The sequence below is a fragment of the Equus caballus genome, chromosome 1, assembly GCF_041296265.1.
Source record: "Equus caballus isolate H_3958 breed thoroughbred chromosome 1, TB-T2T, whole genome shotgun sequence".
NCBI classification, from domain to species: domain Eukaryota; kingdom Metazoa; phylum Chordata; class Mammalia; order Perissodactyla; family Equidae; genus Equus; species Equus caballus.
Genome location: NC_091684.1, coordinates 103,865,944 through 103,893,349, shown reverse-complemented (window position 1 = coordinate 103,893,349; position 27,406 = coordinate 103,865,944). Strand labels below are relative to the sequence as shown.

At 40.6% G+C, this 27,406-nt stretch overlaps 1 protein-coding gene across 10 annotated transcripts in view; it reads left to right on the top strand.

Annotated features, from left to right (window-relative positions):
• Window positions 1-11,822, top strand: part of PDE8A (phosphodiesterase 8A) — a 137,763-nt gene extending 125,941 nt beyond the window's left edge. For all 10 annotated transcript variants that reach the window (XM_070230336.1, XM_070230317.1, XM_070230356.1 and 7 more), the window contains 3 exons: window positions 1,342-1,509; window positions 9,190-9,319; window positions 10,469-11,822. In XM_070230336.1, the coding sequence (XP_070086437.1) occupies window positions 1,342-1,509; window positions 9,190-9,319; window positions 10,469-10,575 (405 nt within the window). In that variant the 3' untranslated portion in view covers window positions 10,576-11,822. The remainder of the gene's footprint in view (window positions 1-1,341; window positions 1,510-9,189; window positions 9,320-10,468) is intronic.
• The last annotated feature ends 15,584 nt before the right edge of the window (window positions 11,823-27,406 follow it).

Here is a 27,406-nt window from a genome sequence, read left to right as displayed (position 1 = left end):
CAGTACTTGGAGGTACATCTGAGAGACTGGAAATCAATCTCGAATGAGTCGGAGCAGGGACAAAGCAACATGAAAGAAAATAGTTTCCAGCCGGCCTTCTGATCTGTAGTCAGACTGAAAGCATTAACACATCTGAAGAGAGAAGGGTCAGCACAAAGCTGGTTGGCAGTGTCAAACTTGGAGCAAGGAGAGCTGCTGAGGCAGCCTCAGTAGTGTCCCTTCTGGCACTCTCTAGAGGACTAGGCAGCCTAGGCTCAGGGTGCCACCTGCCTATCTTGATGGCAGATATGTCCCCACTGAGATGGGGCCATCAGGCCTTCTTAGACTGCTGCAGTTACTCGTTGCAATCACATGACTGACTGTTGGGAATTTGCTTGACGGGCACAGATTCAGAATGAGGAGACTTGCTTGCTCACACTTGTCTTTGACAGTGCTCTTTGCTTCAGAGGGCCTATAACCAGAGGATCCATTACACCATGGATTGAGAATTTATATCCAGAAGGGCTCCTTGTGTATCAGACAGCATGTGGTATTGTGAATGGACAGAGCCCAGGACTAAAGGTGGAATTTAAGTTCTTATCCTCGCTTAGCTGTGTAGCTTTGGACTAGTCTCCTCACTTCTCTGTCCCAGTGTCCTCATCTGTAAAATGTAATAGTAAATGATAGTGCTTTTCATGCCTATCACAAGATCTTTTTGTGAGTGCAGATCAAAAGGGAGTAACTGTTAAGTCCTTTGTGTACCATAAACTGTTAGGGCAATGTTAAGGAAATATCACTATGTCTGACACAGTCTTAGTGTGCTGACAGCTAATTCCTATGATCATACCTGTCACAGGGCTGGACTGGGGACTGGGTTGTGAGAAGCGGGAGCCTGGTAGACCACAAGACTTTCTTTGTTGTGAGGGCAGAGAAATGTTTTATTTTTTCAGTTCACACTCTGTTTTAGTAAATATACCAAAAGATAAAGCCAGTCTTTGGGTTCTTAGCAAGGGAGAGCAATAGAGATAGTAGAACAGAAAGAAAAGGCAGCTCTAAGAAATATTTAGAGTGAGAAGAAGAGAAGAAAGAGCCAAGAAGAAGCGGAAGGGCAGATACACCAACCCCCAGTGCTACCCTCTACTCCTGGGGACCTGCTGGAATCTCAGTGGGCCTTGGTTTTCCCCTTTGTAAAGTGAGGGGCTAAGCTCAATGCTCAGAGTATCCTCAGCACTTGGTTTTATGAACCCTTAACTTCTAGATCCTGGACAGTGCCTTAGTGCTTACAGTGGGACCACACTTGTGAGACAGGGCTTCATATCAGGGGACCCATTTTGATCACTTTGAATTCCACTCACATTTTAGGAAACCGATAAAGATCAAGAAGCCATAAACACTATGCTCAGGACTCCAGAGAACCGGACTCTGATCAAACGAATGCTGATTAAGTGTGCTGATGTGTCCAATCCCTGCCGACCCCTGGAACAGTGCATTGAGTGGGCTGCACGCATCTCAGAAGAATATTTTTCTCAGGTAAGATTCAGCCTCTTAAGTCCCTTAAGTAAAAGAGAGAAACGCATAAGACCATAAGAGGTAATGGGCTTAAAACTAGGGAGTAGAGTTCGAAATGAAATTGTGTCCTTGACGAACATTTCGTAGGCTTACTAGTAATGAATTCTGTTAGTTTTCCGTATCTGAAAATGTGCTTATTTTGCCTTCATTCTTGCAGGATATTTTCACTAGATATAGAATCCTTGGTTGATGGTTTTCTCCTAATAGCACTTTAAAGATATTCTACTGTTGTCTGCCATTCATATTCTCTCTGGGTAGAAAAAATTCTTGTGGAGCAGAAAAACAAAATTAGAAAATATAATGGAAAACTTTTCCAAATTTAGTGAAAGACATACATACGGGTTCAAGAAACCTAGTGAACTTTAACCCATGCCCAGGTATGTCATAGTCAAGCAGCTACAAGGCAAAGATGATGAAATTTTTTGAAGTCAGCCAGAGAAAAATGACGCATTACTTTTAAGAGAACAACAATGCTCCTGTCTCCTGACTTCACATCAGAAACTATGAAGGCCAGAAACCCTGGAACAATGTCTTTAAAATGCTGTTAGGAGAAAACTGTCAACCCAGAATTCTGTATCCACATGGTTCCACTGAGGGATTCTGTCAAACATTTAAGGACAAAATAATGCCAGTCTTACAAATTGTACCAGAAAATAGAGGAAGTGGGAATGCCTTCCACCTCATTTTATGAAGCCATTGTCATTCTGATATCTAAACCTGACAAAGACAATACCAGGAGAAAATTATAGTCCGTTATCCTCATGAATATAGATACAGAGATACTTAATTGAACAGTATATAAAGAGGATAATATGTCATTACCAAATAGAGTTTTTCCTAAGAATGCAAGTTTGGTTTACTATCAGAAAAGCCAATTATTATAATTTGCCACACTAATTAAATAAATGAGAAAAAACATGATTATTTCAGTAGATGCAGAAAAAGCATTTGATAAAATTCAACACCCATTCATCATAAAAACTCTTAGCAAACTAGGAATAGAAGGGAACTTACCTTAATAAGGGCATCTGCAAAAACTTAGAGCTAACATTATCTTTAATGGTAAAATATGGAATACTTTCTCCTTAAGACTGGAAACAAGGCAAGGGTACCCATTCTTACCACTTCTATTCAATGTTGTATTGGCAGTCCAAGCCATTGCAATAAGGCAGGGGAAAAGTACAAAGAACAGAAAGTAAGACATAAATTTGCTTCTATCTGCAGGTGACATGAGTTTTTTTTATGTTGGAAACTGAGTGTACAAGACACTTGCTAGCATTAATAATAGCAATGATTTAGCAGTATCGTCTAACACAAGCTCATTCTACAAAGTCAGCTGTATTTTGTGTACTAGACACAAAAACTGGAAAATGAAACTAAATCCCATTTACAATAGCAATAAAAAACAAGAATTAGGAATAAATTTAACAAAAGAATGTTAGTCCTTTACCACAGAACATTGCTGAGAAATTAAAGAACACTTGAATAAATGGAGAGGTAGCCCATGTCCACAGATTGGAAGACTCAAAGTTGTAAAGATACAGTTCTTTCCAAATTGATGCACAGATTCAGCGCAATCTCAATCAAGATCCCAGCAGGACTTTTTTGTAGAAATTGACAAAATGACTCTAAATTTTATATGGAAATATGAAGGATCTTAAATAAGTGAAGCAAACTCTAATAGGAAAAAGTTGGAAGATTTACTCTTTTTGGTTTCAGAACTTAGAATAATCAAGCCAGTGTGCTGCTGGCATAAGGATAACAAATGCACTGATGAAACAAAATAGAAATCCCAGAAATAGACCATGTTTGTACAATCAGTGCAGAAAGGAAAATTTTTTTCAGCAGGTGGTTTTGGAATATTTGTGGAAATCAACCACAACTCCTACCTCATATCACAGAGAAAGGTCAATTCATAATGGATCATAGACCTAAATACAAAACCTAAAGCCATAAGGCTTTTAGAGAAAAACATAGGAGAATATCCTCAGTCTCTTTGAAGTAGACACATATTTCTTAGGTACAAAAAGCAATAACCATAAAAAGAAAATTTGATAAATGAGACTGAAAATTCAGAAATTATACTCATCTGCTAAAAAATTAATAGGCAAGCCTCACTGGAAGAAAATATCCACAAATCGTATCTGACAAGGACTATATTCAGGATATATAAGGAACTATAACTATAATAAAAAGACAAACCACCTAATTAAAAATGGCCAAATATTTTAACAGACGCTTCACAAAAGAAGATATATGAGTGGCCAGTAAGCATATGAAAAAGTGCTGAACATCATTAGTCATCAGGGAAATGCAAATTAAACCCACAGTGAAATACCACCACACACCCACTAGGATGGCTAAAAATTTAAGACTGACACCAGCAAATGTTCATGAAGATGTCAACCAACTGGAATTCATTCATCAGTGATAGGTGTGTAAAATGCTACAACCACTTTGGGAAGCAATTTAGGAGGGTTTCTTGTTTTTTTGTCTCTTATTGGGGTAAAATATATATAACAAAATGTACCATTCTAGATGATTATGTAGGGTTTTTTTGCCTTTGTTCTTTTAATGTGGTGAATTACATCAATTGATTTCAGATGCTGAACCATCCTTGCATTGCAGGACTAAATCCACTTGGTCATGGTGTATGATCCTTTAATAAGCTGCTGCTGAATTCTGTTTGCTAGTATTTTATTGAGGATTTTTGTATCAGTATTCATGAAGGGGTATCAGTCTTTAGTTTTCTTGTAGTGTCTTTGTCAGGCTTTGGTATCAGGGTAATGCTGGCCTCATAGATTGAGTTAGAAATTTTCAATTTTTTGCAAAAGTTGGAGAAGGATTTTTGTTACTTCTATTTAAGAGTTTGGTAGAATTCACCAGTGAAGCTATCGGGTCCTGGGCTTTTCTTTGTTGGGAGGGTTTTTTATTACTAATTGAATATCCTTACTAGTTATAGACCTATTCAGATTCTCTATTTCTTCATGATTCAGCCTGTGTATGTTTCTAGGAATTTGTTCATCTAGATTAGCCATTTTGTTGGTGCACAGTTGTTCATCAATCCTTTTATTTCTGTAAAATCAGCAATGTCCTCACTTTGATTTCTGATTTTAGTAATTTGAGTCTTCTTTCCTTTTTCTTAGTCAGTCTAGCTAAAGATTTTTCAGTTTTATCAGTCTTTTCAAAGAACCAACCTTTGGTTTTGTTGATTTTTCTCTATTTGTTTTTCTATTCTCTATTTTACTTATCTCTGCTCTAGTCTATTATTTCCTTCCTTATGCCAGCTTTAGGTTTAGTTTGTTCTTTTTCTAGTTCCTTCAGTTGTAAAATTATGTTGTCAATTTAAGAGGTTTCCTCCTTTTTAATGTAGGCGTTTATAGCTATAAATTTCCCTCTTCTCACTGCTTTTTACCACATCTTCCTGTGTGTTGTGTTTTCATTTTCATTTGTCTCAAGGTATTTCCCAATTTTTTTTTGTGATTTCTTCTTTGACCCCTTTGTTGTACTGAATGTACTGTTTAATTTCCACATACTTGTGAGTTTTCCAGTTTACTTTGTTAATGATTTCCAGTTTCATTCCATTGTGATTATGATTTTTTTCTTTTAAAATTTATTAAGACTTGTTTTGTGGCCTAAAATATATTCTATCCTGGGGAATGCTCTATTTGCACTTGAGAAAGATGTGTTATAACTGTCACTGGGTGAATGTTCTGAATATGTCTCTTATGTCCAATTGGTTTATAGTGTTGTTCAGGTCCTCAATTTCTTACTTAACTGGCTGTTCTTGCCATTATTAAAAGTGTGGTATTGAAGTATCCAACTGTTGTTGTAGAAGTGTCCGTTTCTCCCTTCAATTTTGTCAGTGTTTTCTTCATATATTTTGGAACTCTGATATTTGGTGCATATGCGCTTATAAGGCAGACCTCAGAGAAGTGCAGGTTCAGTTCCAGACCGCCATGGTGAAGTGAGTGTTGGAATAAAGCAAGTCACACTAAATTTTTAGTTTCCCAGTGCATATAAAAGTTATGTTTACACTGTACTGCAGTCTACTAAGTGTGCAAAAGCATTGTGTTGAAAAAAAATGTACATATTTTAACTTAAAAATACCTTATTGCTTAAAAAATGCTAATCACATGAGTTCTTCAGCGAGTTCTAATTTTTTTGCTGGTGGAGGGTCTTATAAAAAATGCAGTATCTGCGAAGTAGATTAAGGCAGTACGCACTAAATTGAAGTCTGCCTTTAATTGTTGTATCTTCTTGGTGAATTGACCCATTTAACAATAAATTATGTCCTTGTTTGTCTTTTGGAACAGTTTTTGACTTAAAGTGTATTTGTCTAATATTAGCATAGCCACCTCAGCTTTCCTTTGGTTATTTGCATGGAATATCTTTTTCCATCATTTCACTTTCAGCCTATTTGTGTCCTGAGATCTAAAGTGAGTCTTCTGTAGACAGAATATAGTTAGATAATGTTTTTATCCATTCTGCCAGCTATGCCTTTGGTTGGGGGGTTTAATCCATTTACATTTAAAATACTTACTTTTGATTTTATTTTCTGTATGTTTTATAGCTTTTTGTCTCTCATTTCCTCCATTACTGCCTTCTTTTGTGTTTATTTGATTTTTTTGTAGTGGCATATTTGATCTCCTCATTTCCTTCTGCTAATATTCTATAGATGCTTTCTTTGTGGTTAGCATAAGAATGACATATGACATCCTAAGGTTAGAGTGGTTTACTTTAAATTGATACCACCTTGACTTCAGTCATATACACAAACACCTGTTCAGCTGTCTCTCCATCCCATTTTGTTATTGATGTAACAAATGACGTATTTATACACTGGAAACCCATTAACACAGATCTGTGATTTTTATGCATGTCTTTTAAATCCTGTAGAAAATAAAAAGTGGAATTACAAACCAAAGTTATAATAAGACTGCTTTTTATATTTGCCTTTCTATTTACCTTTACTGGAGATCTTTATATTGTTATGTGACTTTGAGTTACTGTCTAGCTTTCTTGCACTTCAACCTGAAGGACTTCCTTTAGCACTTTTTTATACGCCAGATGTAGTGCTAATGAACTCTCAGCTTTTGTTTATGTGGGCATGTCCTCATTTCTCCATTTTGAAGGGCAGTTTTGCCACACACAGAATTCTCAGTTGACAGGTTTTCTTCTTTTAGCACTTTATGTAATTATCCCACTGCCTGCTGGCCTCCAAGTTTCCTGCTGAGGAATTAGCTGATCATTTTGTTGAGAATCTCTTGTATGTGACGAGTCACTTTTCTCTTACTGCTTTCAAGATTCTCTCTTTGTCTTTGGACTTTTGGTTTTAATGTGTCAGTGTGGTGTTTTTCTTTGGTTTATCCCACTTGGAGTTGTTTGGCTTCTTGGACTTGTAGAATCGTGTATTCAAGTTACGGCAGTTTTTGGCTATTATTTCTTCAAACAATCTCTGTTCCTTTCTCATTTCTGGACTCTGATAATGCTTATATTGGTGTGTTTGATGTTGTCCCTTAAGTTCCTTAGGCTCTTGTCACTATTCTGCATTCTTTTGTCTTTTTCCTCCTCAGACTTGATCATTTCAAATGTCCTGTCTTCAAATTTCTTTCTTCTGCCTGCTCAAATCAGCTGTTGAATTCCTCTAGTGAATTTTTCAATTCATTTTCTGTATTTTTCAGCTCCAGAATTTCTATTTGCCTACTTTTTATAATTTCTGTCTTTTGACATCCTCATTTTATTCCTGTATTATTTTCCTGCTTTCCTTGAGCTCTTTGGGCATGTTTAAGATAGCTGCTTTAAAGTCTTCGTCTAATAGGTCCAATGCCTGTGCTTCTTCATGGATGGTTTCTGCCAATTTATTTTCTCCTTTTGAGTGGGATATGTTTTCCTGTTTCTTTGGCCTTGTGATTTTTTTTGTTGAAAGTCGGACATTTGAAAAAGTAGCCGCCTCTCCTAGTTTGGCTCTGTGCCAGAAAAGCCCCTTACTCATTAGTGGGGCATGCTCTGGGCCTCTGTGTGGCCTTCTCAATTCCACTATACAAACAGCTGCTTTTGAATGTCGTAATTTCCCGAAGAGCCTTCTCCCAGCTTCTCCTTGGGGCCTTGGATGGTATATTATATGCCTCCACGCGTAATATCTTGCCCCAGGCATCTCCAAGTCTCTCATTCCCGTATAGCCTTCCCAAGCAGTAGCCATTGCTTTTCCACCTGAGAGCCAAGTTAGGTGAAACAGAGACCAGTGCTTCAGCCAGTCGAGACAGGTTAGAATGCTGTAAATCAGGTCAGCTCTACTCCCTTCAGTCTGAGGGAAGCAGTTGGGAACAGGGCTGCTGCCTCCTCCAGACCAAGACTGTGCCAGGGAAGGGGTGAGGCAAGGGTGAGTAAAAGATGCCCTGGCATTTCCTACCATCTTGAATGTGGCTTTTGTGAATGAGATTGGGCATTCACTTGGTTGCTGTAGACCTTTGCCTGTTCTCCAGAGTTCTTACGAGGTTATTTTAGCCAGTCTGTTGGTTTTTGATGTTTCCATGGGGGAAGGAGGACTAGGGGCATCCTAATTCGTCATTTTGCTGATGTCACTCTGATGATTGGACTTTACTATAAAAGCCATTAAATGACAGTTTCTTCCTATATTCAGTGGGGTTAGGCAGAACCTGTCTATTAGGAGTCCACTCATCCTAACCACACTCTCTTGAGTAGTTTGGGTACGAAGAGTGCCCAAGCCTGAAGACCAGGTGAAATGGCGTCTCTGGTTGCTCTCTTTGGGTGGGGCTCCTCAACTGAACTGGGGGGTAGGGCTTGAATACTGCATGTCTGGCTTTCTTTGCGGTGTTAGACAGTCTGTCCTATTGTACTTTTGGGCACACTGGTGAAATGTGAAACTTGTAGACCCTGCCCCATGGATTGGGTCCCAGAAAGGAAGCATCTACAGGTGTGGAGCTCTCATTGGTGACCTAGATGGGAACATGGGTCACAGATGATCTGACTGGCAAACAGTAGTCTCCAGGAGAGAAGGGCCCTGTAAGCTCCCTGCCCCTGTCACGTTGAGCCAGAGAGAAGAAATCTCAGCATGAGGGTCGTCGCTGCTTCTGTGTGGATGGGGAGGGCAGGCCTGGACTGCAGCACAGACAGAAAACCCCCTGAAGCCACGAACAGCTGAGCTGACTGACCCTCTGCTAGTAAGATAATGTGGCCCAAGATGAGAAGCAGCCACCAGACCCTTCTCTGTGAAGGGAGCTGTTTGTCACTCGCCACTGCAACCCTGGTGTCAGGCACCTGAAACACATGCTGGGTGGGAGGATGGCTGAGCTGTGACAGCAGCAGGGCGGTGGCTAACTAGTGTGCTCGTGCACCACAGATACCATTTGGAATCTTCCTGAAGGAGGCTTCCAGGTGTTGAAAACGTGGGTTGGGTTGGGTTGGAGTGTCCTCGGGCCCTCCTGGCACAGAGTGCTCCCTTCTGGAAACAGCTTGTTGCCTGGTGGTAGATCAGCTTTGTTGGCTGGTGCTCTCTGATCAGCTTCTCAACCACAAGCTCCTTGGGCTGCCAGGAGAGGCTCCGGTGGAGGGGCTGCTCCCAGGTGGAGTGGAGCCAGATACTGGAGTCTCATCATTCTAGCCTTTTCTGCTTTGCAGACTGATGAAGAGAAGCGGCAGGACTTACCTGTGGTGATGCCAGTTTTTGACCGAAATACCTGCAGCATCCCCAAATCCCAAATCTCGTTCATCGACTACTTCATCACAGACATGTTTGATGCTTGGGACGGTAAGAACTCTTAGAGTGTATTTCCCTAAATAAGGGGAACTGCGCATTAAGTAGCAAGTAGTGTCTTTGACTCTAGAATATGTTTTGGGGCTTAGACTTTCAGGAAAGACTGAGGAGAAGAAATGAGCCATCCTTGAGGTCTCTTTGTGCACTTTGTCACTAGCTGCCCTCTCCCCATGGGGAGACAGTTGAGAGAATTGAACTTGAGGCCACACAGCTAGTAGTAAAGAGCCTAGGGTTCAAAACCATGCATGCAGACTCGGAACCCCAGTGTTCCTGTGGGAGCCCTTCTGCCATCTGCTCTCCCAGGCTCCCTCTAGCAGACCTGAGAGCGGGCTGCTCTGGACTGATGCACATCGCTCTCCTTTAGCCTTCGTGCCGGCACAGGAGCCTGGCAAGTAGAGGATTCTCAGAGAAGAGGCCCCACTAATGCTCGCTGGACACCTGCTCTGCCCACCCTGGGGGCTGCAGGGCGGGTAAACGCCAGATCCGGCCAGCAGGAGACCAGCCCCCACACCTCCTAGGGAGCAGAGTGGGGAGGGTGGGGCGGGGCTTGTGTCGGGAAATAGGACTGAGCCTGAGGAAAGAGCTCTGGCTTTGGGGCCCGACTGCAGACTTCCAGCTCACTGCTTCTGGGACTGAGATCAGACACACGGCCCTCCAGGCCCCATTTTCTTCATGTGTACCTGGCTTGTCCCCACCTGTGTCCTCCAGGCTCTGGTGCTGGTGGCAGGAGACAGTCTAAGTGAAGCATGTGGCAGTGGAGGGCAGGGGGGCACATAGCAGAGCCAGTCAGGGCCTGGCTTCTGGCACTGCCATAAGGTGGGAGGCTCACAACACTGTGTTCCTGACACCCAGGCCCAGAGATGCTGATTAACTGGCAGTTAAGCAGATTAGCTCCCTTCTGTTTTATTTACCAGGGTTGTCAGCTCAACAGGTGGTCACAGCAGAGCTGCTGGCCTTGAGTACTGGACTTCACGTCAGTAAACCCGGCGCATTCAAGCTGCTGTGTGTTTGCCTGTGTCTGTTTAGCATTATGCAAATACTTGCTCCTGCCCAACCCCTTCCTTAAAATGCTCTCTCCTTAGAAAGCGTAAACTGCTAAGCGGAGGCTGTGAAAGGATATCACATTCCCCTCTTTCTCTCCAGCCTTTGTAGACCTGCCTGAGTTAATGCAGCATCTTGACAACAACTTTAAATACTGGAAAGGACTGGATGAGATGAAGCTGCGGAGCCTCCGACCGCCTCCTGAATAGTGTGCGACACCCCCAGGGCCCTGAAGCTTTGTCTCTCGGGCATTTGAATTCCTGAGGGCAGCCAGAGTTCCTTGGTCCTTTCAGTATTAAGCAGAACAGTCCCCAGGTCTGCACTGCCTGTGAAAGCACACAGGGACGTCAGTAACCTTCTGTAGCCGCCATCTGATGCCATTGCCATAAAGTGCAACTTAGTCCACCGTACCTGGGCCTGCTGCAGGGGCTCCTGAGAAAGTCACATGAGAACCAGGGTTCACATTAGCTTTCATTAAAACCCAAGCTTGGGAGTGCCCCTGCAAAGGACGTTGATGGATTTCCTGCCAGTGACAGAGAATATCTTGTTGCAAACAATTTCTCTCAATTATTTTCAGCACTTAAGAACAACTAATGGCCATCGGATCTTTAGCAACTTTTTCCCACATCATAGAAGGTGCAATCACTTACTTTGGAACACTACTGAAAGTGACTTCTCTTTTAAAATTGAGTAGCAAATGAAAAATACAAAGAAATTTTGAAGTTGATTATTAATATCAGTTATTAAAATGTTTTATTTATTAGAAGTTCAATATTTTCTATGAATTTAAAAATACTTCAAAGCCAAAGCCAACTTTAAATGCCATGACCAAATTTACATGATTCATATGCATTCAATACATATCACTTGGTGTACAGACTTATTTTCATAATGCAAATTACAAATATAAAACGACATTTTTACTGCACTATAGAAATATTTGTGTATGTTAAACTCTTCTCTGATTGATGCTAATTGGAAAAGCAGTTTTGTTGGGGGTCTGACTCTGGAGCCACAGGACGGGCTCCCTCTGCGTGGGAACCAGACTTCTGACCTGCACTGCCATCTGCTCTGCCGTCTGAGGGGCTTTGCAGGTGACCCCCCCCCCCAAGAAAAGAAACAAGGAGTTCACACTTTTTTCCTAAATTTTTATAACTGGATTTCCAAAGTCTGCCTTATTTTGTAGTGTTTCTATAAAATATTCCCTATAAAAATAAAGACTGAAAATGGAATATTTAGTGAATTGACATTTTATAACCAATCTGTTTTCATCTGCAGTGGGGAATCTTCAATTCCAGAAATTTTTAAAGGTTCCGTATCTTCACTTTTGAATAAGTGTAGTACCGTGAAGAATGACACATGATGACATGTCACAGTGCTTGTCATTTCATTTTAAACTTGTATTTTTTCCCAGATAAAAATGAAATTAATTAAACTATTTGTTTTTAAGAAATCACGTATCGCCTTTTCTTTTGAGTTTTATAATACTTAAAATATTTTATCTTTTTCTCCCTCTAAATAATATTTTACAGAAAAGGTTAATAGTTAAATGACTGTTTCAAGGTCACAAAGGGCCAGATGAATATGTTGAAAAGTTCTCAGAACTACCTTTTAATTGGCCACTTGGTACCACTCAGAGATATCGGGCACTTGGGAGGTTGCACAGGGCCAGCTCCTCAGGGGTCTCTTTGTCTAAGGAAACAAAGGCCCCTTTTTCCTAGGTGAAGATATCTGACTTCTGGTGATAATTGTGGACTGAGGTGGGAAGAAAGCCCTCTTCCCTCCTTCAGGTGCCAGAAAAAAAGGGAGTGACCCTACAAGAACCAAGCCATCAGTGGGTAGAGACAGCAGTGCATGCCTCCACCAAGAACTAGGAGTAATCTGAAAGAGACTTTACGATGAGTGTGTTAACACATTTGAAGAGATAAAAGAAGCAATAGAAACCATTAGGTAAACCAAGATAGTTTTAAAAAGAATAGATTTGGAAAAGGACCAAAAAGACATTTTAGATATGAAGAATATTGTCATTGAAACAAACAGAAAACTTGGGTACAGGTTTAACAGGAGACCAGACATAACTAAAGAGAGAATTAGTAAATTAGAAGACCTAAGGAAATCACTCAGTGCACAGCACAGGGAGATTAAAAATGGAAAATATGAAACAGTTACAATATGCAGAATAGAATGAAATGCTTCAAAATGTGTCTCAGTTAGTAGATGCAGAAGGGAGAACAAATGAGGGATCTGACAGGCGCAAGTCCTCAGATTTAAAAGGCACACTGAATCCCAAATCGGATAAATGAAACAAATCCCCACCACACAGTGAAACTGGAGCACAGCGCGCAGAGAAGAACCTAAAAGCCGTGAGAAAAGACAGATCGCTCACAGGAACGAGTGTGAAACTGCCATCAGACTTCTCGTCCGCAACAACCAGACACGAAGGAATAACGTTTTCAAGCTACTGAAGGAAACTGTCATTCAACAGTGAAGGTAAAGACAATCCCAGATACGCACACAGTTAATTGTAAACAGACCCCAGTGGAAAGAACTGCTGAAAGATGCGCTTGTATAAAATGAGTCCAGAAAGAAGAGGGAGGTTACAGAAAGCAGTGGTAAGCAAAGAGATTGGTAAACATCTGGGCAAAACTACGTAAGTATATTGAGTGGGGAAAAAAATAACAGCGATGTAAAATCAGGAGTTGGGGGAACAGGTATGTAAACTGGGATAAACTAAATGTTCAGGAGGACAAAGAGATGTTTGTTTATTGTAGATTAGGCTTTCAATATGATTACTTAAAAGTTAAGGGAAAGTGTCAAAGGAACAGAAGAATGTGAAATTTAAAATCACTAAATGGAAGACTAAGAAATAAAATGTGACTAATGTGACCAATAAGAGAAATGGGAAAAGTATGAATTAGAAAATACAGCAGAAATAGGTACAAATAGAAGCTCACAGCATATGAGAAATCAATTCTAGATTAAAGATCCATCGTGACATTGGAATGGGGGAAACATTCTTAAAATGATACCAAAAGCTTTAGAAAGCATACGGGAAGTTATCTACAAAAGTTAAAAACTATGACAAAATATATAAACCATGCTAGAAAGATTTAGAGATGACCTATAGAAGTAACAAATTAGTATCCAGAATATATAAAGAATGCCTATAAGTCAATAAGAAAAGAGGAAAAAGCAAGATATTTTACTCCCTTCAGATTAACAAAAGTTTTTAAAATCTGGCAGTACCAGGTGTTGAGGGTATGAGAAAATGTGAACTTTTAAACATCAGTGGTAGGAATGTATGACTCTGCACAAGCACAGTGAAGAGCAATTTGGGAATAACTACTAAAGTTCTTCAATTCAGCAATTTTACTCCTAGATCCTAGAGAAGTTTGCAAACGTGCACAAGAAGACATGTTCAAGAATCACCGGACTAGATTTTTCTCATTGTAAAGAGTAGAAACGATCCAGTGTCCTTAGTAGGAGAACGGATACAGGATGTGGCGTTATACTCCGCCTGTGGCGCACCATGGTCGACAGCTTTCAAGAGGGCTCCCAATGATCCCTGCCTTATGGTCTTCGCAGCTTTGGGCTGGACCTAATGGCTTGCTTCTCGCCAATAGAATATGGCCAAAATGACGGAGCGCCACGTCTGAGACATGGCTACAAAAAGCAGTATATTAGTTTCCCAGGGCTGCCATAACAAGTTACCACAAACTGGCAGCTTAAAACAACAGAAATTTATTTTCTCGAAGTTCTGGGGGCCGGAAGTCTGAAAGCAAGGTGCTGGCACATGGTGGTTCCTTTTGTAGGCTCTGAGGGGGAAACCATCCCATGCTGCTCTCCTCACTCTCGCTGATGGCCAGCAATCCTCAGCATTCCTCCACTCCTAGATATGTCATCCCAGTATCGGCCTGCATCTTCACATGGCCTTCTCTGTGTGTCTCTGCATCATCTCCTCACCTTATAAGGACACTGCTCATTTAGGGACTCTCTGAATCCAATGGTTTCATCTTCCAATCCTTACCTAATTACATGTGCAAAGAGCCTGTTTCCAAATAAGGTCACATTCTGGGGCTCCAGAGGGTCTGAATTTTGAGGGACACTATTCAGCCCATTACAGATGGTGACATCCATCCTGCTCACACCCTTTTCTTCTTTGCTTGCTCTCAGGAAGCAAGCTGCCACGTTGTGAACTGCCCTGCAGAGAAGCCTATGTGGCCAGGCAGTGAGGGTGCCTCCGGCCCACAGCCACTGTGGAACTGAATCATGCCAACAACCACATGAGTGTGTTGGAAGCAGATTCTGCCACAGTCAGGTCTTCAGATGAGGCCACAGCTCCACTAGACAGCTTGATTAAGCCGCACAAGAGAGCCTGCTAAGCCACACCTGGACTCAGCCACAGAAAGGCTCTAGGCCCGCAGCCACAGCAGTGGCCCGGCCCTGAAGTGTGGTTTAAGGAGACTTTCCAGGAAAGTCAGTCAAGTTTCTTCAGCCTTTCCCTTGATAAATCCCTTCTGCTCCAGCTGGCTAGAGTGGGTTCTCAGTTTCAAAATTAAGGACTCCAACCAAGCTCAGCAGGGCGTGCTCCAACCTCATAAATGGGGGCGCCCCTGGGGCAGGGGAGGGACTGATTACTGGGGAGACGTGCAAAGGGAACCGTCTGTACATTTTTTTTAATTCTTCTCCCCAAAGTCCCCCGGTACATAGTTGTAGATTCTAGTTGTGAGTCCCTCTGGTTGTGCTATGGGATGCCGCCTCAGCCTGGCCAGACGAGCGGTGCCATGTCCACGCCCAGGATCCGAACCAGCAAAACCCTGGGCCACTGAAGCGAAGCGCGCGAACTTAACCACTTGGCCACAGGGCCAGCCCTATGTTTTGTTTTTAAAGGAAAAAAATCTAAAGCAGACACAGCAAAATACTAACATTTATTAGATCTGGTGATGGGTATATTGGCTTTTTAAAATATATATTTCTATACTTTTATGTTGAAATATTTCTTAGTCTTTTAAAAAATGTGGAGATTATGCCTGGTGACAAGGCAGCTAGGAGAATATTTTAAGTGGAGAAAATCTTCCTAAATAGTATACAAAACAGGGAAGCCAGGTGAAAAAATAAGAATGAACTCAAGTATAAAAATTAAAATATTCTAGGGGCTGGCCCCGTGGCCGAGTGGTTAAGTTCGCTCGCTCCGCTGCAGGCAGCCCAGTGTTTTGTTGGTTCGAATCCTGGGCGCGGACATGGCACTGCTCATCAAACCACACTGAGGCAGCGTCTCACATGCCACAACTAGAAGGACCCACAACGAAGAATATACAACTATGTACCGGGGGGCTTTGGGGAGAAAAAGGAAAAAATAAAATCTTTTTAAAAAAAAATTAAAATATTCTACATACCAACCACAGTAATTCAAAAGAAATGGAAAGGTTTGTCATTCATTTTACAAAACGCTTACTTGTACAATATTGATTTTTGGAAACTTTTAATATAAAGAAAATTCAGTAGAAAAAGGAAAATGATATGAACAGAAAATTCATAGAAAAAAGTATGAAAGGTTCTTAAAGTTTACGCTAAACCTTACTGATAGTAATTGAAATGCAAATTAGAACCAATTTGAGGTACAGTTTTCACCTTTAAGATTTGTAAAGGACAAAAAGTTTGGTAACCTAGGTGTTGATAAGGCTGTGTGGACACCAGCACGCTTACACAGCAGGGGAGTGTCAATCAGTGCAACCTCCATGGAGGGCAGCTCTGCCAGATCTGCCCAAATCACAGACACATGTGCGTCGTGAGCTAGCCATTCTCCTTCCAGGATTTTACTTCCAGAAATATCTTCCTAAAGATATACTCACACGTGGGTAATGATATGTACACAGAATTATTTATGACAGCCCTGCTTGTTACAGCTTAAATGTCTGTCATTTAAGAAGACTTAGTAAATAAACAAGGTATATCCCTACCGTGGAATACTATGCAGGTGTGAAAACGAGGAAGGTCTTCATGTGCTGATAGGAAGAGACTGCCAAGGTTTACTGGCAAGTGGGGGGAAAGCAGAAGACAAAATATACATATGTGCTAGCATTTGTTTATATGTAAATAACTTAAAGTCTCCGGATGTACACACAAGAAACGAGTAACACAGATTGCCCCTGGGGAAAGAAACAGTGGCTAGGGAACACCGCTGGAGGGGACACGCTTCATTGTGTCCATTTGTCCCTTTTGAATTTTGACCAGTGCTCCTGAGGGATATGAAAGGTCTGAAAAATGAAAAGGCATACCCTATTTTCAGGGTGAGTTAATTTTGTAAAAATGTCATTTGTTCCCTAAATTATTCTATGAATTTAGCATGATTCCCAAGTGAAAAAAAAAAGTCTTTTTAACCTAGTCAGGTCATTCTAATGTTCATATCGTGTGTGAAGGTCAGGAACATTCTGAAAAAAGAATAATGAGAGGCCTAGCCCAAGATATGAAAACATATTATAAGGCTGCCATGATTAAAACAGTGACCCTCGTTTAGATGAGCAAAAAGAAGTGAATAGAGCCAGAAATAGATCAAAACGCAGGAATCCAGTGTACGGATAAAGGTGCTATTTCACAGCCCTGGAGGAAAGATGGATCTATTCAATAAATGGTGTCGGGATGACTAGGTAGCTATCTGAGAAATGAATTCTTAATGTGCCAAGCTTTATTTATTTATTTTTTAAGATTGGCACCTGAGCTAACATCTGTTGCCAATCTTTTTTTTTCTTTTTCTTCTCCCCAAAGCCCCCTAGTACATAGTTGTAGTTCCTTCTAGCTCTGCTATGTGGGATGCCACCTCAGCGTGGCCTGATGAGCGCTGCCACATCCATGCCCAGGATCCGAACGGCAAAATCCTGGGCCACAGAAGTGGAGTGAACGAACTTAACCACTCAGCCAAGGGGCCGGCCCAAATTAAACATAAAAATATTAGAATAAACTGTGAAGAAAATGTCTTTATCATCTCTCAGTGGAACAGGCATGACATAAAACCCAGAGTTCATTAAAAAAACAAACAAACTGCAATTTCATCTACATAAAAGACAATCTCCCCTGGGCCAGGGCTCGGGGGAGGGGGGTGGTGAGGGATGTTGAGCTGGAAGACAGCACTAATTCAAATGACCGTCAGCAAGGTGCGGACCACACAGGAGTCTGATGGGCGCTCACTGCAGCTGTTTATAAGGTTAAGAAGTTGGAAACAACCAAACTCCCTGACAATAGATGACTGTTAAGAAGAAAAGTTCAGTGTGATTCCAAAATGGAGTTCTTGGCACCCGCTAAAACTAACGATTTAGAAAAATCATTCAATGAAATGGACAACCTCGAGGCTATATTATTAACATAGTTATTAAAAAATAGGAGAACAGTATACATGGAATGACCCATTTGGGGAGAAGGAGGAAGATAAATGTGATTAGGAAAAAAGACTAGAAAGAAAGACACGCGAACGTTTACAGTGGTTTTCTCTGGAGGCTGGGATCACTGGGGCTTTATTGTCTGCCTTGCGCTTTTCCAGGTTTTCCCAAACGATACATTTGATTACTTTTGCAAGTAGAAGGTCTTGAGGTTTAAAACCTGAATGACTGAGAAGGTGATGTGAGTCACATGTAACTAGGAGACCTGGGGACAGGACAGACTCAAGAGGGCAGACGACCAGTTCAGATTTGAATGGACTGAGTCTGAGGGCCTGTGGACACCCAAGGACAGGAGCCAACTGGAAATGGACCCTGGACTCCGTAGTGAAGCCTGTGCCGTTTAGCTCTGTGGACATGACACAAGTAGTCAAGGGCGAGGCGGGGAGGGGACAGCTGCTGGGGCCCACGTGGCAGCCCCAGATGAGGAGCAACGAATGCTCCAGACTTTCCACCTCCTGGCTGCGAAGCCTCACAGAGGACTCCGATCTCCCTCCTGGGAAGGACAGTGGCAAGCGAGCTCGGCTGGCGTGTCTAGCGTGCCCCTTGGGAACTGAGAGAGGCCCCAACGTGAAACTTTAAACAGAAGCAAGAGTTACCAATCTGGAAAAAGATGAAAGTTCGTCTGCCCACCTCTCTTGAGCTGAGCCTTTCCAGAAAGGAGAGGGAAAGGTCAGAGAAGGGTGGGAAGCAGTTTTGCTCTCCCATTTTCTTCAAAGAAATCACTGGATGTGGAAGAGCTGGCTTCTGAGTCACAAGGAAACCTTTTCCCCAAGGATTGGGATCAGAAACAATGGGGAAAGGAATTATTAAAACCAGCAGCTCACAGCAAGCTCAGGAAGAAGCTGAATAAACTTTGAACAATTTGTCTTATCCTGCTATGAAAAGAGGAAGTTTCAGCAAGTTAGGAACCGGCATGTGCGCTCTCACTCCACTGACACGGTCTCGCATAACCAGAGAAAGAGGAATGTGCGTGAGAAAACAAGCCCACGGCCCCTCACCTCTCCAAGTAGGGTCAGCGACCAGCGGATGGGCATCACCAGGCGCTGGCTGGACCCGCAGCCTCTCGGGCGCACAGACCTGCTCCCCCAAACCAGCATGTCAGCCATCTGCTTTGAAGGGCCCTGTGCGCACTGATGTTTGAGGAGCGTGGTCTGATGCCTTCTCTGCAAAATGGGGGGCCCTGCAACAAGTTGTTTTCACAAGCCACCCTTCCTTCCCATTTCCGCTCACCCCCATTTCACCAAAGCTTCAAACCCCAGCTGGAAGGCCCTATTCTTGTCCCATGAAATAGGTCCTATTTAATCTAGAAAACGAGGAAACACACTCAGCCGTCAGGAAGTAATAGCATTAACTCAGGGGCCAAAAACAACACTGCAGGCTGAGAACAATGCAGGAGGCACCCTGGGGCAGGTCCAGGCAGCTGGGCCTGGTGGTTGTGGTCACCAAGAGAGAAAAGAGGCCTGAGTGCAAATTACACGAACGGCAGGACAGGTTGTACAGTGTTTCTAAAAATAAGTAATGGTTTAAGAATTTATCTGAGGATTTTCAGATATTAAAAATAAGTTTCCTTCTGGCTGGACAGACTGGCCCCACACGAGGCATGAGTTTCTTACTTCATCATTCAGCTCAGATCTCCCCAAAGTACCTAGCAATTTGGCCACAGACCTGGTTGAAGACCGCTGCCCGAAGGTGGCATGGAGCCCCCAAAGGGAAAATGATGATTTTCCTTCCAAATTACTTTATGAAGAGTGAAGACTCAAGTCTCCCTTAAGATTAACTTTTGAAAATTAAAAATATTTTTAATATGCTCCATTCCAAGAACATATAGTTTCCAGAATTTCACACAAGTTTAAAAATGAGGAGAAAACAAGCTAATACAAGGATAAAACGTGCCACAGCGTCCCATAATTGCTACGAGTGGGCAGCAGATTTAGCTGGGAGTTTCCTAGCTGCAAAAGTAGAAACAGAACAAGATCAGTTCAATAATGATAATAACAAAATCAGCCAGTTGTCTAGAAGGCTTTTCTTACTAGAGATTTGAGAAAATTTCTCCTGTGGGATACTCTGTAAGGTAGTCTAGATACTTTTGACTAAATTCTGTACTTGTACCGTGATATCAAGACTCTTAAAGCTCCAAGGTCAGGTTTAATGTTGACCCTCATTGCCTGCAGGAAGGCCACTATCTCTGCTTCACTGACACTCCCAACAGATGATGACCCCGTACCCACCAGTGACTGCTCCAGGAACGGACAGACACATGACCCTATTCTGCTCAATAAGCCGCAAAAAGAAGTCTGCAGGGACAATTCTGAATAAAGTTCTCACTCCCACCAGAGAGCCACAGGAAGAGACAGTGTCTTCTCCCTCTAACTGGGCTGGGGTCTAGTTGTGACATTTGGAACTGCAACAGCCATATTGCTCTCAGCCCAAGGATGGAGCCGCCTCCAACAATGACAGGGCTGAACGATGGAAGAAACTTGGATTTTCAGTGTTATTACTGAGCTGCTGAATCAACTAGCCCTGGAACCCTCCAACCTCTGGACTTGCTGTGCAGTAAGATGATAGCCTATCCTTGTGGTTTCCACTGGATTCATTCAGGGTTTCTGTTTCGACAGAAACAAAATGCACAAGCCCAATTTTTAGAGGGAAAACGCAAAATTAGAAATGGGAGTTTGCTACCCACGAGAGAAGTATTACATAAACAAGGCTCTTCATCCAAGAATTGTTTGAAAGAGCAGAAGACTGGATATAATCTTAATATACACCATTAAGTGAGTGGAGATGTATATCCATCAAAAGTTATTGGTCAAATACATGCACAACAGAATCTCAAAGAGCCAGAAAAAAAGGAATGAGAAGGCTCTTTGGCACCCATAATGGGAAAGAAACCAGTATAAACTAAGTGAAGAAAGCACAGAGCACTGTGTATAGTTTGCTTTAATATGTATCAGAAAGGGGAGAAACGTGTATCTTTTGCATATGGTATTAGTAATCTACTGCTGCATAGCAAATTCCTCAAACACTTGGTAACATAAAATAACCAACGTTTATTATCTCAGTATCTGTAGGTCAGCAGTTTGGGAGCGGCTTAGTGGGGTGGTTCTGGTTTAGTGTCTCTCGTGTGCTTATAGTCCAGATATTGGTCAGGGCATGACATCAGTGAAAATGGTGGTGTAAGGAGCTCTAAAAACTTGCTCCTTCATAAAGACAATAAGAAACCTGGCAAAAAATATCAGAATCAACTTTTCAGGACCCTGGAAATTAACCAAAACGTTGCAGCAATAACTGGGGAGTTTTAATCCATAAAAATGGCTAGATCGCAATAAGAACAGTGAGCTTTGTGGCAATTTAACTTGTCCTATTCCCATCCCCTCCCCATCCCGCTCTGTGATAGCCTTGAAAACCAACAACCACAACCACAGTGAAAAACAGTAGCCTGGCAGACAACAGGAGGGGCCGAATCAGAGCTCGAGCTCTTTGAAAGCCTCATCCCCACAAAGTGTCATTATGTGACCCATCTGGTGGCTCCCTGGAAGACTGCACTTGCAAGACTTTTTATTTGACTAGACTTGGAGCATGTCCAATGTGAAAAACCTTTTCCCTGGGGGTGTTGGTAAAGACATTTAGATGCAGTTGTTTGACTTTGTGGCTGCTGGAGGCAGTGGATAACAATTGGGGCAAACAATAGGCTGACCAAACAGCTTAAAGGTAAAACTAGGGAAGAGGTCCATAAGGGCTTTGAAAATCTCTGACATATTCCTGAGAATCTAGAAGGCTAAGGTATGTGTGCATGTTCAGAAAAGAGTTGATAGGCCCTCTCACCTCTGGCTGACATTGAGGCTCATACAAGCAGAAAGTGAAGTCTAAGGCAGAGTTGTTAAGTGCCTGGCTGAGTTCTGGAGGCATGCCACAACAAGCACACAGAACCCTTTGGCAAGGATGGAGATTTACTGGTTCTAGGCATTAAGGAAATCTCTGACCAGCCATTAGCTGACCACTAATCTAACGGAACAGAGACTTCAGCGGACACACACAAAAAGAATCCAGACTTTATAGAACTAGTGCAGAAAAGTCACTAAACAAACAACTCCAGCAACTACACAAACCTTTGGGGATGAGGGAAGAATCTGATTTCCAGAATTGCCATCTTATATTAATTTAAATTCCAGTTTTCAACAAAATATTACAAGACATGCAAAGAAACAAAAAAGTGTGATCTATGCAAAGGAAAAAAAATCAATAGAAATGGTTCCTGAGGAAGACCAGACAAAGACTTTAAATCAGCTATTTAAAGTATGTTCAATGAACTAAAGGAAACAATATCTGAACTCAAGGAAAGTATAAAAACAATGTCTTACCAAAAAGAGACTATCAACAAAGAGATGGAAATTATAAATAAAAAAAAGAACCAAATAGAAATTCTAGAGTTGAAAAGTATAACTGAGATGAAAAATTCGCTAGAAGGGTCTAATAACAGATTTCAGCAGGTGGAAGAAGGAATCAGTGACCTTGAAGACTGGTCAGTTGGGATTACCCAATCTTGAGGAACAGAACGAGAAAAGAATAAAGAAAACTGAACAAAACCTCAAAGACCTCTGGGACAGCATCAAGTGTACCAACATATGCATAATGGGAATCCTAGAAGAAGAGGAGGAAGAAAAAGGGGCAAAAAGAATACAGTCAAGTGCCACATAACGACGTTTCAGTCAATGATGGACCACATATACAACAGTGGTCCCATAAGATAGTACCATATAGGCTAGGTGTGTAGCAGGCTATACCATCTAAGTTTGTGTAAGTACACTCTATGATGTTCACACAATGACCAAATCACCTAATAATGTATTTCTCAGAATGTATCCCCATCGTTAAGTGACATACGACTGTATTTGAAGACACGGTGGCAGAAAATTTCCAAAATTTGTTGAAAAACATTAATCTGCATGTCCAAGAAGTTCAGTGAACTCCTAAAAGAAAGCCATACCAAGACACATCATAATCAAACTGTTGAAAGCCAGAGAAAAAGAGAGAATCTTAAAAGCCGCAAGAGAGAAGCCAGTTATCACATATCATGTGTAAAAGATCCTCAAGAAGATTAACAGCCGATTTCTCCTTATAAATAACGGAGGCCAGAAGGCAGTGAGATGATACAGCAATGGGATGTGGATGGTCCCCAATATATAAGGATTTCATGTGGATGATAATGACAACACATAGGAAGGAAGAAACAGAACCATACAGGAGCAAAATTTCATGTATTATTGAAATAAAGTTGGTATTAATCTGAACTAGATTATTACAAGTTAAGATACCCAGAACAACCACTAAGAAAATAACTCAAAATATATATAATAAGAGAAATGACAAGGCAATTAAAATGGTACCCTAGAGAATTTAACCCAAAAGAAGGCAGTCATGGAGAAACAGAGGAACAAAAAAGACGGAAGACATACAGGAAACAAGCAGCAAAAAGGCAGGCATAAATCCTACCTTATCAGGAATTACACTCAACATAAATGGATTAAACACTGCAATAAAGGTGGAGACTGTCATAATGAATTTTTAAAAACAATCAAACTATAGGCTGTCTACAAGAGACACACTTTAGATTTAGATGCAAACAGACTGAAACTAAAAGGATGGAAAAAGATATATCATTCAGACAATGACTGAAAGAGAACTGAAGTGGCTATAGTGATAACAAACAAAATAGACCTTAAAATAGAAATTGTTACTAAGGACAAAGAAGGACATTTTATAATGATAAAAGGGACAATCTATCAAGAAGATACAACAGTTATAAACATATACAGGCATACCTCAGAGATATTGCGTGTTTGCTTCTGGACCACTGCAATAAAGCAACTATCACAGTAAAACGAGTCATGTGAATTTTTTTGGCTTCCTAGTGCATATAAAAGTTATGTTTACATTATACTGCAGTCTATTAAGTGTGCAGTAGCATTGTGTCTAAAAAGTCAATGTACATACCTTAATTAAAAAATATTTTATTGCTAAAAAATGCTAACCATCATCTGAGTGATCTTCAGCAAGTCGTAATCTTTTTTGCTGGTGGAGGGTCTTGTAAAAAACTCAGTATCTGGGAAGTGCAATAAAATGAGGTGTGCCTGTCTGTACCTAATAAAAGAGCACCAGAATACATGAAGCAAAAACTGACAGAATGGAGCATTGGACAGTTTAACAGTTATTGTTGGAATCTTCAACATCCCACTTTCAATTATGGATAGAATAAGTAGATGGAAGGTCAACAAGGAAATCGAAGATTTGAACAACACTATAAGCCAATGACACTTAAAAGACATCTATAGAACATCGCATCCAACAACAGAAGAATACACATTTCTCCCTAGTGCACATGGAGCATTTGTAGGATAGACCACAAAACAGGCCATAATATAAGTCTCAATAAGTTTAAAAGAATTGAACTCATACAAAGTATGTTCTCTGATCAAAGTGGAATGAAATTAGAAATCAATAACAAAGGATAATTTAGAAATTCACAAATATGTGGAAATTAACACAATCCTACATCACCAACAGATCAATGAGTAAGTCACAGGGAAATTAGAAAATACTTTGAGATGAATGAAAATAAAAACATAACAGACTAAAATTTATGGAATGTAGTGAAAGCAGTGCTTACAGAAAAATTTATAGCTGTAAATTATACATTAAGAAAGAAGGCAGAACCCAAATCAATAACAAGTTAGTGAAAGTACAAACTAAACCAAAGCAAACGTTAGGAAGAAAATAATAAAAATTATAGCAGAAATAGGGACTGGCTCCGTGGCCAAGTGGTTCAGTTCGCATGCTCCGTTTCAGCGGCCCAGGGTTTCACTGGTTCATATCCTGGGGATGGACCTAGCACCACTCGTCAGGCCATGCTGAGGCGGCATCCCACATAGCAGAACCAGAAGGACCTACAACTAGAATATACAGCTGTGTACTGAGGGGCTTCAGGGAGAAGAAGAGAAAAAAAAGAAGATTGGCAACAGATGTTAGCTCAGGTGCCAATCTTTAACAAAAAAGGTTGTAGCAGAAATAAATGAAGCATAAAAAATAGAAAACTATAGAGAAAACCAGTGAGACCAGAAGTTGATTCTTTGAAAGATGAACAAATTGAAAAACTTTGGGCTAGACTGACTAATAAAAAAGAGAAAAAGACTTAAACTGCTAAAGTCATGAATGAAAGATAGGGGCACATCACTACCAACCTTACAGAAATAAAAAGAATTATAAAGTAATACTATGAATAACTGTATGCCAGCACATTAGATAACTAGGTGAAATGTACAACTTCCTAGAAAGATTCAATGAAACTGACTCAGTAAGAAATAGAAAAGTTGAACAGACCTATAACAAGCAGAGATAGAATTAGTAATCAAAAAATTTCCCACAGAGAAAAGCTCAGGACCAGACAATTTCATCAACAAATTAATTCTACCAAACATTTAAAAAACAATTAACCCCAATCCTTCTGAAACTCTTCCTAAAAATAGAAGACTATTTAATAGACTATATAAGACTAAAAATAGAAGGAACATTTCCCAACTCATTTGTGAGGCCAGTATTCCCTGATATCAACCCCAGACAAAGACATCACAATAAAACTGCAAACCAATATCATTTATGAATATGGACACAAAAAACCTCTACAAAATACTAGCAAACTGAATGTGGCAACACAGAAAAAGGATGATTCACCATAACCAAGTAGGATTTATCTCAGGAATGCAAGATTAGTTTAACATATGAAAATCAATCAATGTAACACATTTTGGTAGAATAGAGAATAAAACCACATGATTACCTCAATAAGCACAGGAAAAGCATTTGACAAAATTCAACATTCTTTCATCATAAAAACACTAATAAACCAGGAATAGAAGGGAACTTCCTCAACTTAAGAGGCAGCATGAAAAACCCACAGCCGACATCATATTTAATGGTGAAAGACTAGAAACTTTCCTTCTGAGATCAGGAACAACACAAGAATGTCTGCTCCTCACTACTTGTATTTAACATGGTACTGAGGCAATGTTGTCCTGAGGCAATGTACTGGAGGTACTTGCCTGGGCAATTAGGTCAGAAAATGAAATAAAAGGCTTCCAGATTGGAAAGGAAAAAGTAAAATTATGTCTATTTTCAGATAATGTGATCTTGTATATAGAAAATCCTAAGAAATACACACAAAGACACACACACACACACAAACCTATCAGAGCTAATAAATGTAGCAAGGTTGCAGGATACAAGACCAATATATAAAAATTAAGTCTATTTCTGTATATTACTAAGGATCAATCAAGGAGTGAAATTAAGAAAACAATTCCATTTACAATAGTATCAAAAAGAATAAAAATACTTAGGAATAAAGAAGTGTAAGACTTGTGCACTGAAAACTAAAAAAATCACTTGAAGAAATTAAATAAATTGAAAAATAATGCATGTTCACGGATTGGATGCTTTAATATTGTTAGGATGGCAATAGTCCCTGTTATGGGTTGAATCATGTCCTCCCCAAAAAGATATGTTGAAGTCTTAACCAAGTACCTCAGAATGTGACCTTATTTGGAATAAGTCATTTGCATATGTAATTAGTTGAGATGAGGTCACACTGGAGTAGGGCGGGCCCCCAATTCAATATGACTGGTGCATTCTAAGAAGATGCCATATGAAGACAGAGGAGAACACCACGTGAAGATAGAGGATTGGATTCATGCATCTACAAGCCAATGAATACCAAAGATTGCTAGCAAACCACTAGACACTAGGAAGAGGCAAGGAAGGATTCACCAAAAGGTTTAAGAGGAAACATGGCCCTGAAGATGCCTTGATTGCAGACTTCTAGTCTCCAGAACTGAGACAATGAATTTCTATTGCTTTAAGGCACCCAGTTTGTGGTACTTTGCAATGGCAGCCCTAAGAAACTAATAAAGTCCACAAATAGATCTATGGATTCAGTGCAATTCCTATTAAAAGCTCAGCTGCCTTTTTGGCAGTAATTGACAAGCTGATCCTACAGACCCTGAACAGCCAAAACAATGTTGAAAAAGAAGAACCAAGTTGAAGATATACACTTCCTGATTTCAAAACTTTCTGCAAAGCTACAGTAATCAAGCCTGTGTGGTCCTGGCATAAGGACAGACATATAGATTAATGGAATAGAATTGAGAGTCCAGAAATAAACCCTTACATTTATGGTTAACTCATTTTCTACAAGGGTGCCAAGACCATTCAATGGGGAAAAGAATGGGGCTGAGATAACTGGATATCCACATGCAAAAGAATGAAGTTGGACCCCTACCTCACACTATATACAAAAATTAACACAAAATGGATTAAGGACCTAAATGTGAGAGCTAAAACTACAAAACTTTTAGAAGAAAACATAGGTGTAAATCATAGTGACCTTGGATTAGGCAATGATTTCTTAGATATGACACTTAAAGCACAATCAACCAAAGGAAAAATAGATAAATTTGATTGTATCAGAATTAAAATCTTTGTGCTTCAAAGGACACTATCAGGGACATGGAAAGACAAATGACAGAATGGGAGAAAATATTTGCGAATCATATATCTG